Source organism: Saccoglossus kowalevskii, chromosome 16 (assembly GCF_978046115.1).
Source record: "Saccoglossus kowalevskii chromosome 16, keSacKowa6.1, whole genome shotgun sequence".
Lineage (NCBI taxonomy): Eukaryota > Metazoa > Hemichordata > Enteropneusta > Harrimaniidae > Saccoglossus > Saccoglossus kowalevskii.
This window is the reverse complement of record NC_140656.1, coordinates 5,764,498-5,777,784: the sequence shown is the minus strand read 5'-3', so window position 1 is coordinate 5,777,784 and position 13,287 is coordinate 5,764,498. Positions and strand designations below refer to the sequence as shown.

The following is a 13,287-nucleotide window of genomic DNA, read 5'->3' as shown; positions in this document are numbered from 1 at the left end:
TGTGCCGTGCGTATTGCTTTCTCAAGGGTTCTCATAAAGCGTTCGGATTCGCCATTCGCTTCGGGCCAATGCGGTGTGATTCGGCGATGGTGAAACCCTAGGTGATCCGCGAATTGTCTAAACTCGTGGCTTTTGAATGGAGGTCCGTTGTCGGACGTCAAGCTTTTCGGAATTCCATATTTGGAAAATATTTTGTCGAGTTTGGGTATAACTGCTCTGGCGGATGTAGACTTAATTATTTCCACCACTGGGTAACGCGAGTAGTTGTCAATGACTACTAATAAATAGTCCCCTGACGGAAACGGTCCACAAAAATCCATTGCTAATTCCTCCCATGCGTTATCTGGAAGTGGTGTCATTTGTAGGGGTTCCCTGCTGTTTGAGTGTGTTGCCGATTGACAAGCCACACAGCTGTAGACTTTCTCTTCTACTAGTTTATCGATGTTGGGGAACCAGACTTTTTCCCTTAATAATCTCTTTGTTTTTACCACTCCCTGGTGTCCTTCATGTGCGAGATCTATTGCGCGGTCTTGTAGCGATTTGGGAATTACAATTTGCGTTCCACGCAGAATTACGTCTTCTGTAGATGTTAATGTTAACGTATCTCGCACTTTCTGTAACGAACGAATTATCACTGAATCAATCCTCGTCGCCAGTGTAATGTTTGTATGGTAACAGTAAGGAATAGACGAGACACGGTGTTATTCAGTTGACTACTAAATGGGAAGTAACTTTATTACTTAAAAGTACAGATATTGATTACATAGGAAGTGTGGGTAGTTCATTGACATGTGACGTATCACAGATGGTATTCAAGGATAACGATGTATACGTATTTGTTTATAAAGCAAGATACTTAACTACATTACATTTACCAGCAGGAAAGACAAAGTTTGCTGATGTTTTACCATGCCAGATTCTCGAGACATCACACCTTGTCAAAGGCATTGGTGATATACCAGAGTTGTTTTCGCATACAGTGATAAAAGAAAGAACAGTGTTGATGATGATTATTTTTTGGTGCATGGGAAGACAAAATTATACAGATCCTGATGAGAGTACGTTTCCTTGCTTTACAGCAACAATGAGTGTGCTTCAGAGGCCATTGAAGTTCGGTGTTACAGTAAGGTCATTTGTACCCATCCTTAAATATGTTGTAGCAGAAATGAACAATATTTACATCTATGATTAACTTTCAACGCTACATCAGGTGCACTGTGGGCTAATGAAGGAGTGTATGCAATCGCCAAGGAAATCCAGCTGTTGAAGCCAGATAAGACCAGTTTTATAATTTATTCCTGGGAATAGGGACATTTCACATGGAAAAGATCATCATTGCATGCCTCGGGAAGATTCTAAACGGCAGTGGAATTGATCCGGCATTGATTAAGACTGGCCTCTTTGGCAAACTTGTAGTAGAGAATAGTGTAATGACTGGCAAGGATGCAATGAGTCTCGTGTCAGAGGTGATGAACATTCTTATGTATGAACAATTTCAAGCTGAGCAGGAAAGCACTAGGTGGGACTTAGAACAGCATGGAAACTGTCATACAGCAAGCTTTGGATGGATACTGTATAGAACATTTCAGAGAAATTTGGGGAAAGAAGAAAATCTTGCAGGCAGACTTGAAGAAGTCCTTTGCAGAATGGAAAGAAGCTACCTGTAGTGGTATCAGACCATGTGACAATGTGCGCTACTGGAGCTTGTTTCTGGTTCAGCTATTCTGAGAGATTTAACACACTCCATTCGTCAAGCTGATTGGCATATTTTTGTCCCAGCTGAGCAGAAGTGCATGCCTTTGCTATTTGGGTTTGGTCGGAAAACCTACTGCAGGTGGGGGTCAATGATCCTTGAAGATTGCTTGTACATACAAAGGAAGTTCCCCAGCATTTATAAATGTTTCAAAGATGGTGGGTGGGTGATGTACCACACTCTTCGTTTAGGCAGTTCAGTAGGGTTTGACATGGCACTCGAGAAGTGTTATAATAAACCTGCGTTGCTGGAGGTATAATTGGCATGACTAGACAGAAAGAAGCAGTGGTTTTGTGGAATATCCTAAAGCACGAGAAAGATCTTCACGTGACACAGCTTGAATGGTGTAACTTGGGAGATAAAGACAACGGTGAACTCAACCTACATCATCAGTTCAATCCTACTTCAACTTAAATTGGTCACAATCGTGCAAAACACTCCATGATTACATAGAATCTATCAAAAATCCGTTCAGCACTGAAAACAGACTTCAGAACATCTGTACTGGGGCTGAAATATCTCAGGGTGTTGTTGATGGATTACTTGAATGTCCGACAATTGGTGAAAAGAGTTATCAAGATTTTGTGGAAACTAGATTTCAGAATAATGAGAAACGCATACATGACACAATACTAACTAACCGCAAGACTATTTTCGTTAAACCTTCTTCTATTCCACTGAACTCAAATGCTGCAGAAACGATTAGATACCCTAACTATGCTGGAGAACGAGGGTATAGTATGAATGACATATGAAATAACAAGCACATCCCAGTTCCTCACCACTGAATGTGAAGATAGCATTCGTTTAAAAAAAACAGACCTTGTCAACCAACTTTTAAAAGAGAAAAGAAATGTGAAGAGTGATGCTCAGATAACAATAGTTGACTTCATGGCATTCGTACGTAAACTACCTGTGAAAAAAATAGGCCTTCAAACAGTTGGGGAATTCGCTGAGAGTCTTTCCAATAACATTCTTGCTACAGGTGCAGAATCAACATTATTTTTGATGTTTATCAAAAATCGTCAATCAAGCAAATTGAAAGGGCACAGAGAAGTTCTTCAAACCAGCGAAGAACATTAAATGTGTTACTTTTTGCAGTTGTAAGAAAGATGAGTGTAGAAATCCAAATAAATAAATGTACATGTACCTGTGTACCTATTGAATCACTGAAAATTCAGACTTGTGCCTTACTTTATAACCCAAACACAGGATAAATATTGCGACAAGTAAGGTTAAAGTTTTGTGAACATTGAAATTTGTATTGCGTAATATGGAGAAATCAGTTTTTCGCAATTTTCTCAAAAACCATTCACTTTGAGTGATCAAAATATATTACTGACCCCAAAATGTGGCCATTCTGCAAATTTTGAGTGGTCAAGCAACCTCCTATCTCCAACAGTTCTTAGAGTTACAGACGGGCGGAATTAGCGCGTATGACGAAAAATGGGCATGGCCATTTATGATATTTCACCCTCTATGACAATTGTGTTACCAACCAAATATTGTTCCTGGACCTTCAATTAGTGGAATCCTGAAGAGTTTGGCGTTGGACAAGAAATTGCATACAAAACTACCATGAGCTACTCCAGTATGAACATCAAGTGATGCTTTAATTAATGAAGGCATACAGTTAATTTACCTGAACACATACTGGAACAGGACTTATAACTTGTACCCACGGGGTGCAGTCTATCCGCAGTTCAATTTCTGCAATATGCCATTTCCCAGGCAGTGAATCACATCTAGTGTTCAAATTAAAATAAAATATTAAAAGTAATCCATTACAAATATTACAAGCAGTGAACATCAAGTAATGCTTTAATTAATGAAGCAATACAGTGCACTGACCTCAAAACATACTGTGGCAGGACTTATAACTTGTACCAATAGAGGGTGAAGTCTAGTCGCAGCTCACGTTATGTGATATACCATTTCCCAGGCAGGGAATCACATCTAGTATTGAAATTAAAATACAATATTAAAATTATTTCATTACAAATCTTATAAGCAGTGTACATCAAGTGATACTTTGATCAATGAAGCAATACAGTGCATTCACCGCAAAACATAGTGCGACTGGACTAATAAATTGTACTCAGGGGTGTGCAGTCTAGCTGCAGCCCAATTTCTGCGATATACCATTTTCCAGGCAGTAATCACTTCAAGTGTTAAATTAAAATAAAATATTAAAAGTAATCCATTACAAATATTACAAGCAGTCAACATCAAGTGAATCTTTAATTAATAAAGCAATACAGTGCACTCAACTCAAAACATATTGCGGCAGGACTTATAACTTGTACCCACAGGGGGTGCAGTCTAGTCGCAGCTCAATTTCTGTGATATACCGTTTCCCGGCAGTGAATCGCATCTAGTATTGAAATTAAAATACAATATTAAAATTAATTCATTACATCTGTTCTATTTTTATAAAGAACTTTCCCAAATAAAAAAATAATATTTCATAATATTTCTTTTTAATTTATTTTTAATTATTTTTACTGAATTCTATTAAATACATTTGCCATATACAAATTAATTTGTTAGACACTATTTTATCTTAATATTTTACAATCCATATCCTTATATTTGAATCTGTTTTAAAACATTTGAAAAATTTATTTTAGAAGCATAACAATACAACGACTAGATTTGGTGTCACAGTTTGCTCCAAATTCATATTAAAATATTGCCGGCAATAATTGATAAAGCTTGTTCAGAATACCATTTACTCCCGACATCATATTCAGTGGCTAGTTCTCAGGAACTACAACAGTAAATAAATAAACAGAATTCATTTTGATGCCACGTTTTTAGAAGACATCGCCATATCATTTTATTTGGATCAAACCATTTCAAGCTGCAAGGTGTCTAAACAATGACTCAACAACCAATAAACACATCTTCCACGTACCACAAAAATTGTAGCCATAATTGAACAAACCAAGAAAAGCAACAAATATCAGGCTGCATCCTGAAAACAATGTGATAGCACATTACAACCAGTCATTACAAACATGAAATCCTTCACCCCTCCCAATTCACCCTACAGCACGAATAGTTCCTATACTCATTTGCATCTACGTACAACAAGCTTAGCCAGTAGATGCATAACTCATCAAACTTTTGAACAACCACTCATTCTAATTATAGTTGAGTGAAGGCGCTATTTAATTTGAGAAGGATCTTTTAAAAGAATTTACCATAAATATATAAATGGGTATTTGTAGTGTAGTTTTTCGTTTTTATTTTTAACGCGCAAAAGGTGTGTTATGCTATATTTTATCCTATCCTAACTATTCTCGACTTTTAAAGCCCCTTTCACAATTGGCGCCTCACTCGTGCGATAATATTTTTTTCGAAAATATTGTTTCCATCCTGTTGTAGAAGTGTTGTCTTTGAGTCGCAAGCAATATATAAAATCGTACGAGAGGTGAACGACCACTGCACCAGGATACAACAGTCGAGAGACGTAATCGTGCGATTATGTTCATGTTTCCGGGTGCAACAGTCGTACAACGGCTGCAACGGTTGAACGATCATGCGACCAAGTCGCACAACATATGCGTTTTGTAGCGCCATATGTCGCGCGACCTAGCGACCCGATGTACGACTACTACAACCGATCGTACAAGGCTACGACCCATTGTGCGACACACCGCACCACCGGTACTGTCGCGCGAGGTGTTGGCCTATAAATACGATGGCTCAGATCACTTTGAATCATTTAGTGAAACAAATGCTAACATATGGTTGTCCTGGGTGATACCCAGTCCAATTATTGCGGTGACGGCCGCTGTAACATCGGACATAATTAAATCGCATGGATGCATACCATATGTCCAGTGTAATATTAGGATTATTATTAATAATAATATAGAATCGTAATTTTTGTTGTAACCATGCATGTTTTGAAACACAAATATTATATTTATTTAGTATGCAGTGCCTTCTCAGACTTAGCAAATGCAAGAGCCTCCCAGGAGCTATTGGTCGAGCAGCAGCCATGTTTACAGTATGGATGGTCCAGACATTTGGGATGAAAGCTCAGGAGTTCTCGAGCTTCGGGGTGAAAAAAAAATCCCACAACGTTGCAAAGGGAGCAAGACAGGTCTTCCAATAGTCTTAGGGTGGTACAAAGGACTCGTACGTCAGGACGCATCATCGTACGACATGAAAATACTCGTGCAACACTCGTTCGGGGTCTTACGAGTACGTGCAAAGTCGCACAACACTCGTACTGCCTGTCGTGCAATTATTTTTCATCGCGTCAGTCGCTCAAAATATCGGAGCAGCACGGGATTTTTTCCCGACCGAGATGCGACCATTTTGTCGCATCTGGATCGTACAATAAGTGGTACAACGGCTACAACGAGTCGTACAACGGGGAAAATTTCGAGTCGCAAGCCGTTGTAGTCTGTTTGGCACCAATTGCAAAAGGGGCTTTAGCAATAGCCACGAATGGTCACGGATTCAATTGCCAGTTGAGTGCAAAACGAGTCAATTCCTAAAGGTTTATATTCAATGATCTTTAATGTCATATTACATAACTGAAAGCTAAATCAAGCACATGCACGACATATAACGGTTTTATACTAGATTACTGCCCTCTTACATACACGACATATAAATCACAAGACATACTACCAGCACAACAACAGTTTAAATTAAGTAACTTGCAAAATCATATATAAAACTACATGACTTTATTAAATTGCATGTGATGACAGACGATGGAAAACGCGCGGTAAGATTAATAAGGTATTTTTTTATCAATTCGCCATCACGGCAACGTAAATTTCAGTAGTGTACATTTTTTCATCCACCTATATTGTCTCAAATAACCAACAAAATGTGTGACGGTATTATTCTTTGTAGAATTTTACTCGTTTTCTGCCTTTATAAATAAAAATACTTTATGTGGACAATATATTTGTAGGTTATCGTACATTTCACCATACACATTACGCACCCAATTAAACCAAGAACGTTTGGAAAGCGAATATTTATTAAGCGAATATAACAAATATTTTCCAATATCATAGTAAAGTAATAGCATTAATTAGAATTTAATGTATTCGTGATTGTATTAATGACGTATTTAGCTTTCCTCTTTATTTGAAATGCCTTTTTTAAACCAAATCCAGAACTACCGTAACATGCATGTCGATTGTAGGGGAATTATCGTACGATGCAACATATATGAAAATTCCCTTCTCAAATCCGGTAGAACTGCCTAGGACACCATTTGCACCACTTCATTGAGTTGTATATAAGGGGATCGATTTATCGTCTCTTACTGTTTGGCTATGTTGTGCAGTGTACTCGACAGCTGCTTTATTGTGCGTTGTCTGTCGTTTGTTTTATGTTCCTGTTCTCTATGCGACGTGATAAACAGATAAACGGTTAGATACAATATTTTTTAATTGGTGATCTTTATTCCAAATGCATTAAATATAAATATGATAAGATTATGTAATATGTTACTTTACAATATATATATCAGGTGGTATAATATATATGTGTATAAATGCATTTGTAATACGTGACATTTAAATTTGTATAGTGTACAATTTTGTTTTGTATGATGCTTCAATTTTTCGATCAATAAATATTCTTGGAGATCTTTGTTCATCATATAAAAAATGTTTGCTGAGAAAACATCGACTGCGTTCAGAGCGCCACCATGTGGCCATTCACATAGCTCACGTGGGTTATTCACAATAATATTTTGCTTATTTTGGTAGAGATACAACCAATTCCGAGCTGACTGTGTAACATACTGTACCGACAGCCGAGTACAACTTTTACAGTTTTCGCATAATGAGTGGCAAACCTGATCTGAGGAAAGTGCTTGAAGAACGCATTGATATAGTTAGCCGTTCATTCAACGACAGGAACTGGGAGGCTCTTTGCGATATGCATACTCCGGAATGCAGATTTATTCGCGTTGGGAAAGTGTATTCAGGGTCTACTGGTGTGTATTAATTGTTCTACAATTTATCAGCATATATAGTTGTTTTCGTAAATCCACTTTTGCTTTAAGGATTTACCGTGAGATATTCATTTATGTGTTTAGGTTTTGATACAACCACCTATGTTTGTTCGCTATATATCCTCTAAACTATCTTCAGACCAGCATATCTACAACACACAAAAATAGGTTCGTGCCTATTTTTGTAAATGTGTGTGTTTCATCCTGATTATTTGTTTACCAGACTGAGTGAACTCACTCAGGCTGGATTTGCATAGTTTGTAGGCTTACAACATTTTGTTCTGACCAACAAAATGAAATGTGAGAGCTGTAGACTGTATTAATAACAATACTGTTAGATAAGATTGTAAATTTAACCTATATTCAGATAGCTGAAATGTCATTGAAACAACCTGTCATAGAGACATGGTCCTTTTTCATAAAATAAACGTTATATCTAATCTTGTCACCAATGCTGCATAAAATATCAAGTTCGTAAGTGATTGAATAAAAAAAACAGTTCAGTTACAAACCTAATTTCCCAGTCATCTTATCATTACAAATACCGTTAAACGTACATATTACAACTACCTAATTTCGTTGATTTTCAGAGACAATAGAGAAAATGAAGCAGTTGAGAATGGGATTCGATAAAATGGACGCAACAACAAAGGAAGTTGAGGGAATATTAGGAGGTGATAAGGTGTACTGTAGTGCCACATACAAGATGAAGAATGGAGAATCTCCGGTGTACACTATCAAATTATTATACATATGGAAGCTGGTCGATGGGGTATATAAAGCTGATATTGTGTTTTCTTCAAAGCATATTCCTTAATGTTATGTGCCTCTCGTATAACCGGCATGTATATGTACTACTTGGTTAATAATGTAAAATCACAAATAAAATGTTTGTGAAAATATATTTTTTTATGGCCATTTATTTGCATAATTTAAATGAATATTTGTGGTTTGGCATGTCAATTAATTGAGTCCATTATCTCTTCTCTTTCATGCGACACGTCGTGTAACGATCAGAACCCCTCTCCCAAAAAAGAACGAACAGAAACATTAGGAGTTCATTTTGCAACACTCGAGTGCATTCTACACGCTATATTTTGTACTTGTTCTGAATATCTCTGAAAATTAAATCACATTCACAGAATTGAATACATCCGAAGTGGTTGGTTTACTTTGCCAAGATTGTGAATGTCGAATCGCTTATCAGTCATTACACAAAGACACAGCACGGTGAAATAATTCGTCAAATACTTGACAGCTTGATGTTTGTGGATTCGCAATGTGGTTATTGAATGAAAATAGCATGGCTAGTGGGGGAAAACATACCAATCAGATAAGGTAAGGTGAGGTAATGTGAAAATAAACAAAGCCAACCATAAATCATTAAACAAAAGTTCATATTGAAAACTACAAATTGATGAACTTAAAGATATCCCAACAAATTACATAAAGCATACATAACAAAATATTATCAAATCAGTGAAAGAACGATACATGGAATCCTGAGGTACACACGCAAGATGTGATGCGCCCAGGTCAAACCCATTTATGTGATTTCCATTATAAGGAATGGATTATGGGAACATCAAATTGAATATTTATCGACACAAATGTTGCACTTGTGCAGCGCGACGACCACCACCCTTTAAAAAGGAGGGCATTTTTAATTTCATTTTGGAAGGGCACTTTCTAAAGGGAGTAGAGGGAACGAAACAGCATATTTAAAGAACTACTAAATGAACAATTGCTGTCGACACATTTTCTAATGTAGGGGAGTTATGACGCTGTCTATTGTTGTAGAAAGTTTAGCAAACGGCAAAACAAATTATGCTCCTTCACCCTCTTAGCTGTTGTGTTCTGGAAAATTAAGCTAAAAAAATGTGTGAATCACTTACCACTCATTGATGACGTATTATATGGAACACATATGGAAGAATTGGGTAATTCGAATGACAAGGTACCTGTTAACGCCAAATGTCCACCCACATTATCTATTCAAATAAAATATTTAGTGCGCTTCCACGTATTCATCGATAAAGCCATTCCTGATCGGACACATGCGATTGGAGATCCTTGCAAACTGACTTATAATAGTCGTGGCTTGTTCATATATGTCGTAAAATTATTTGATTTGATATATTGCCAACACAAAAAAATGTCTTTTAAAATATCACTTATTAAGTCATATTAAAATAAGTATTTTCTAATTACCTACTGCATTCAGTAAATATAACCCAGTCCTACACACTGTACTGACACTCACAATTTATTCTGTCGATTGTGATTCTACTGCAGCTGCATTGCAATGTCGTCTTTATTTTGATTCTACTCTCCCACGCTGGGCGGGAAGAAAAATATTTTGTTGTTCAAAAATGGGTTTCAAGTACAAAGTATTAAAAACAATACCAAATATACCATAAAGTTTTAAAGTATACACACGTATAAACATAGAACCAAGTATTACAGTCGAGTACTGCAGTGGTGGTCGTTGCTATGTCTGATGCGCATGCGTCAAATATGGTCATCGCATAAAAGAATTTAACGACATCATTGAAAAAAAGGAAAATGTCTACAGATACTTTTGGATACGCAACCCCGGATTTGTGGGCATTTTTGCCCCGTGGATTAAGCACTTGTACTATTATAAAGAATGCACTGCAGAGTTTTGAAATAAAATCATATTCAAAAGAAGCATTATTTCATTTTTACCTCTTCCTGATGCCAGTTTTTAAAATTTTAATTTATCAATGCAAATGTATGACATACAAAATGTTAGCACAGGGTTATTGGAATAACACAATGGAAACGTTAGAGCGCGGTCAAATCTGATTAAATGTTATGTATCAGTTTTGACGTTCATTTTGGTATAACGTTTGGTTGAAATTTTAATTGTCATCTCACTGAAATATATAGTGCAACCCAATAAATATAAGTATAATCTTGAATCACAAACTGGTCATTTTTGTGTTGAATAAGGTGTACATATGTTGTTTTTGTGTCCCACGCACAAAAATCAGTTCGGTATTTGACGAAAACTAGAGATGCAGGCTCTAATTTTAGTTAATATTGAGGAAATAGTTTCTTAAGGTCTCCTCACCCCTAACATCAACCATAACCTTAACATATTTTGATGAGACCCCGCTATTTTTTGTTTATGTCGACGCTGGAATTTTTTTTATTACATCCCGCCGAAATCGTATTGGTCAACTTTAAAGGGGGGTTGAAGCAGTTCTCTTTCTCAAACAGTCTGAAGTTGAAAACATTCGTATTCTTCCCCAGGTAAACTTAAAAAAAATTAAAATGTTATTGTCCCAAGCCAGCTTTGTATGCTGCATGTTGTAATGTTGCCTTGTTTTCTATACTAATTAATGTATTTTATTGTTTTCTACTGTCCTCTGAACTGCTCGCATATGATTCATTTAACTTGGTTAGTTCCGAGCACGAACATTACGTTATTGTAAATATCAGCTATGGTTATATTCTTTCAGATGGTGGAAAAAAGTGCATTCCAAGTGACACCATCCATTCAGCATGGGTACCAAAAGGCTTGGGACAGAATGTTGTGATATGTCCGAGGAGCGTTTAATAAAACTCCTGAATACTTGAAGAATTACGGTGAATGAAGCTTACTATTTAACCAAATAGTGGCAAACTCGGACAGGATTCATTCCTATTTATATTTGTTAAATTGATCATGTTTTATTTGTATTGGTTGAACTGAGTTGACATTTATTATATAGGAATTAGTTTATTAACTATGCTTTGACGTTAATATTTTCTTCAATAGGTTGTAAAGGTAAAAAAAATATGTTCGAATTGCATTATTGCGGAGGTTACCACCTCAAAATACGATATAATATTGTACATTCGACAGACATTGATTAAAAATGATAATATAAAAAACAGAGTCTTCCAGAAATAGTGGGTGCTTCTGGCGGCTACACTTTGAAATCTATGAAATATTGTACTAAATATACTATGGAACAATACTCCAATTTAAATATTTTCATTTAAATAATAAAATATTAATTTAAATATATACCTACAGAAATTAAATTTAGAAATAATAAAATTCATAAAGTTACAATTGTTAATGGTAAATATACCAATGACTAGTACGGAAAACATATAAATATTTATATATAGTATATATGGCTTTCTGCAAGCTGCCCTCATTTTATTGTATATGCACTTAAAATACTTATCCGTGATCAGAGAAGTCCGCGTGATCATGTTGACCCTATTAGGTCCTTCAAGGTTTAACCATCAGTCGTTATTGTTGATATGCCACATATGGTAGTAAGACATTGAAATAATAGATATCTCCAGATGTTCTATCCATGTGACGGCAAACTTGGGAAAATAATATCAGAAAATAATATGCTGGTAACAGAATTACACTCACGTTGGTTATACAGCAGATCAAGGAAATCATGTACTAGACGATGATGTTCACCTGTATTTGTATGATGCGTTTTACCAAAAAAAAATACATCCAAAGAAGAGAAAGTATTGCGACGTATTGCAAATGTTTCGGAGTTACGTTTAACTGGCAAGACAATAGCAAGAGAAAATTTAAGTCTGTTACGTATTATCCTTTCACATACTTTTTTGGAATAGTACCTCTTTTCAAAATGGAATATCCCAGCCCACTCAGTCTTATTCTTTAATACAACAGTAAAATCGTATCTATTTCCCTCCCTTTTATAGCAAGAGCTCACTGTAAGTTATATCATACTCCTTCTATGTTATTATAAAATACAAATATTCTGTGTGTCAAATGAAATCAGTTTTCACTTTTATGTATTGACAGAAATTCAGTGTCACGACTGAAGCGTTCCTCTGTTTATTATATTTCGACTTTATTAATGGGTTTTAGGGTGCTCAAATCACCTTCAAAGACACAGTCACTTATTTCTGAATTTGTTCATGATATGGGATGGGAAACCAACTGTACACAGTTAAAATCTCGCGGATTTGGAGATGAAACCTATGCTCATAAGGTGCCCAAAGTTGAACCCTCGTCTGGGAGGTGTTTCACGAGAACGAGTGCATTCATTTTTATCATTAGGCCTATATAAATATAAACGTTTTTTTTTCTTGGAGGGACACTTTAAAACAACAGCAGTCAGCCGATTTCAACATAGCCTAATAGTAGTAAAGATCAACATACAGATCAGTTCGGTAAATTGACGATCTGTGCGAAGCCCTTCTAAAGGTCCTTTTGACCACACATTCGCAAATTGTTTCAATTGTACTGATTTTAAGTTGTAATTTAAATAGCAGTAACTTAAATAGAAATTAAAAAGACGGTGTTAGGACAAACCATGTCATTCATACATGGACAAGCGCGTCTCTATGCTAACGGTGTTTTACAACAAATTTTGCGTAGTTTTTTTTTTCAATTCACAAAACATGGACTCAATGACTTTTTAATGGTTAGTATAACAATTCATAAAATATGGATATGTATAAAAAAAGACACATGCAATTCGTTCAACTGAAACCAGTATTATTTATAAGTAAAACCACATGA

At 36.1% G+C, this 13,287-nt stretch overlaps 1 protein-coding gene across 1 annotated transcript; it reads left to right on the top strand.

The window, feature by feature from the left end:
- Window positions 1-7,483: 7,483 nt before the first annotated feature.
- LOC146733614 (uncharacterized) lies at window positions 7,484-8,655 on the top strand. The gene is made up of 2 exons (XM_085491445.1): window positions 7,484-7,733; window positions 8,342-8,655. The coding sequence occupies exons 1-2, from the start codon at window positions 7,580-7,582 to the stop codon at window positions 8,566-8,568; spliced, it is 381 nt and encodes a 126-aa protein (XP_085347571.1). The 5' UTR covers window positions 7,484-7,579; the 3' UTR covers window positions 8,569-8,655.
- The last annotated feature ends 4,632 nt before the right edge of the window (window positions 8,656-13,287 follow it).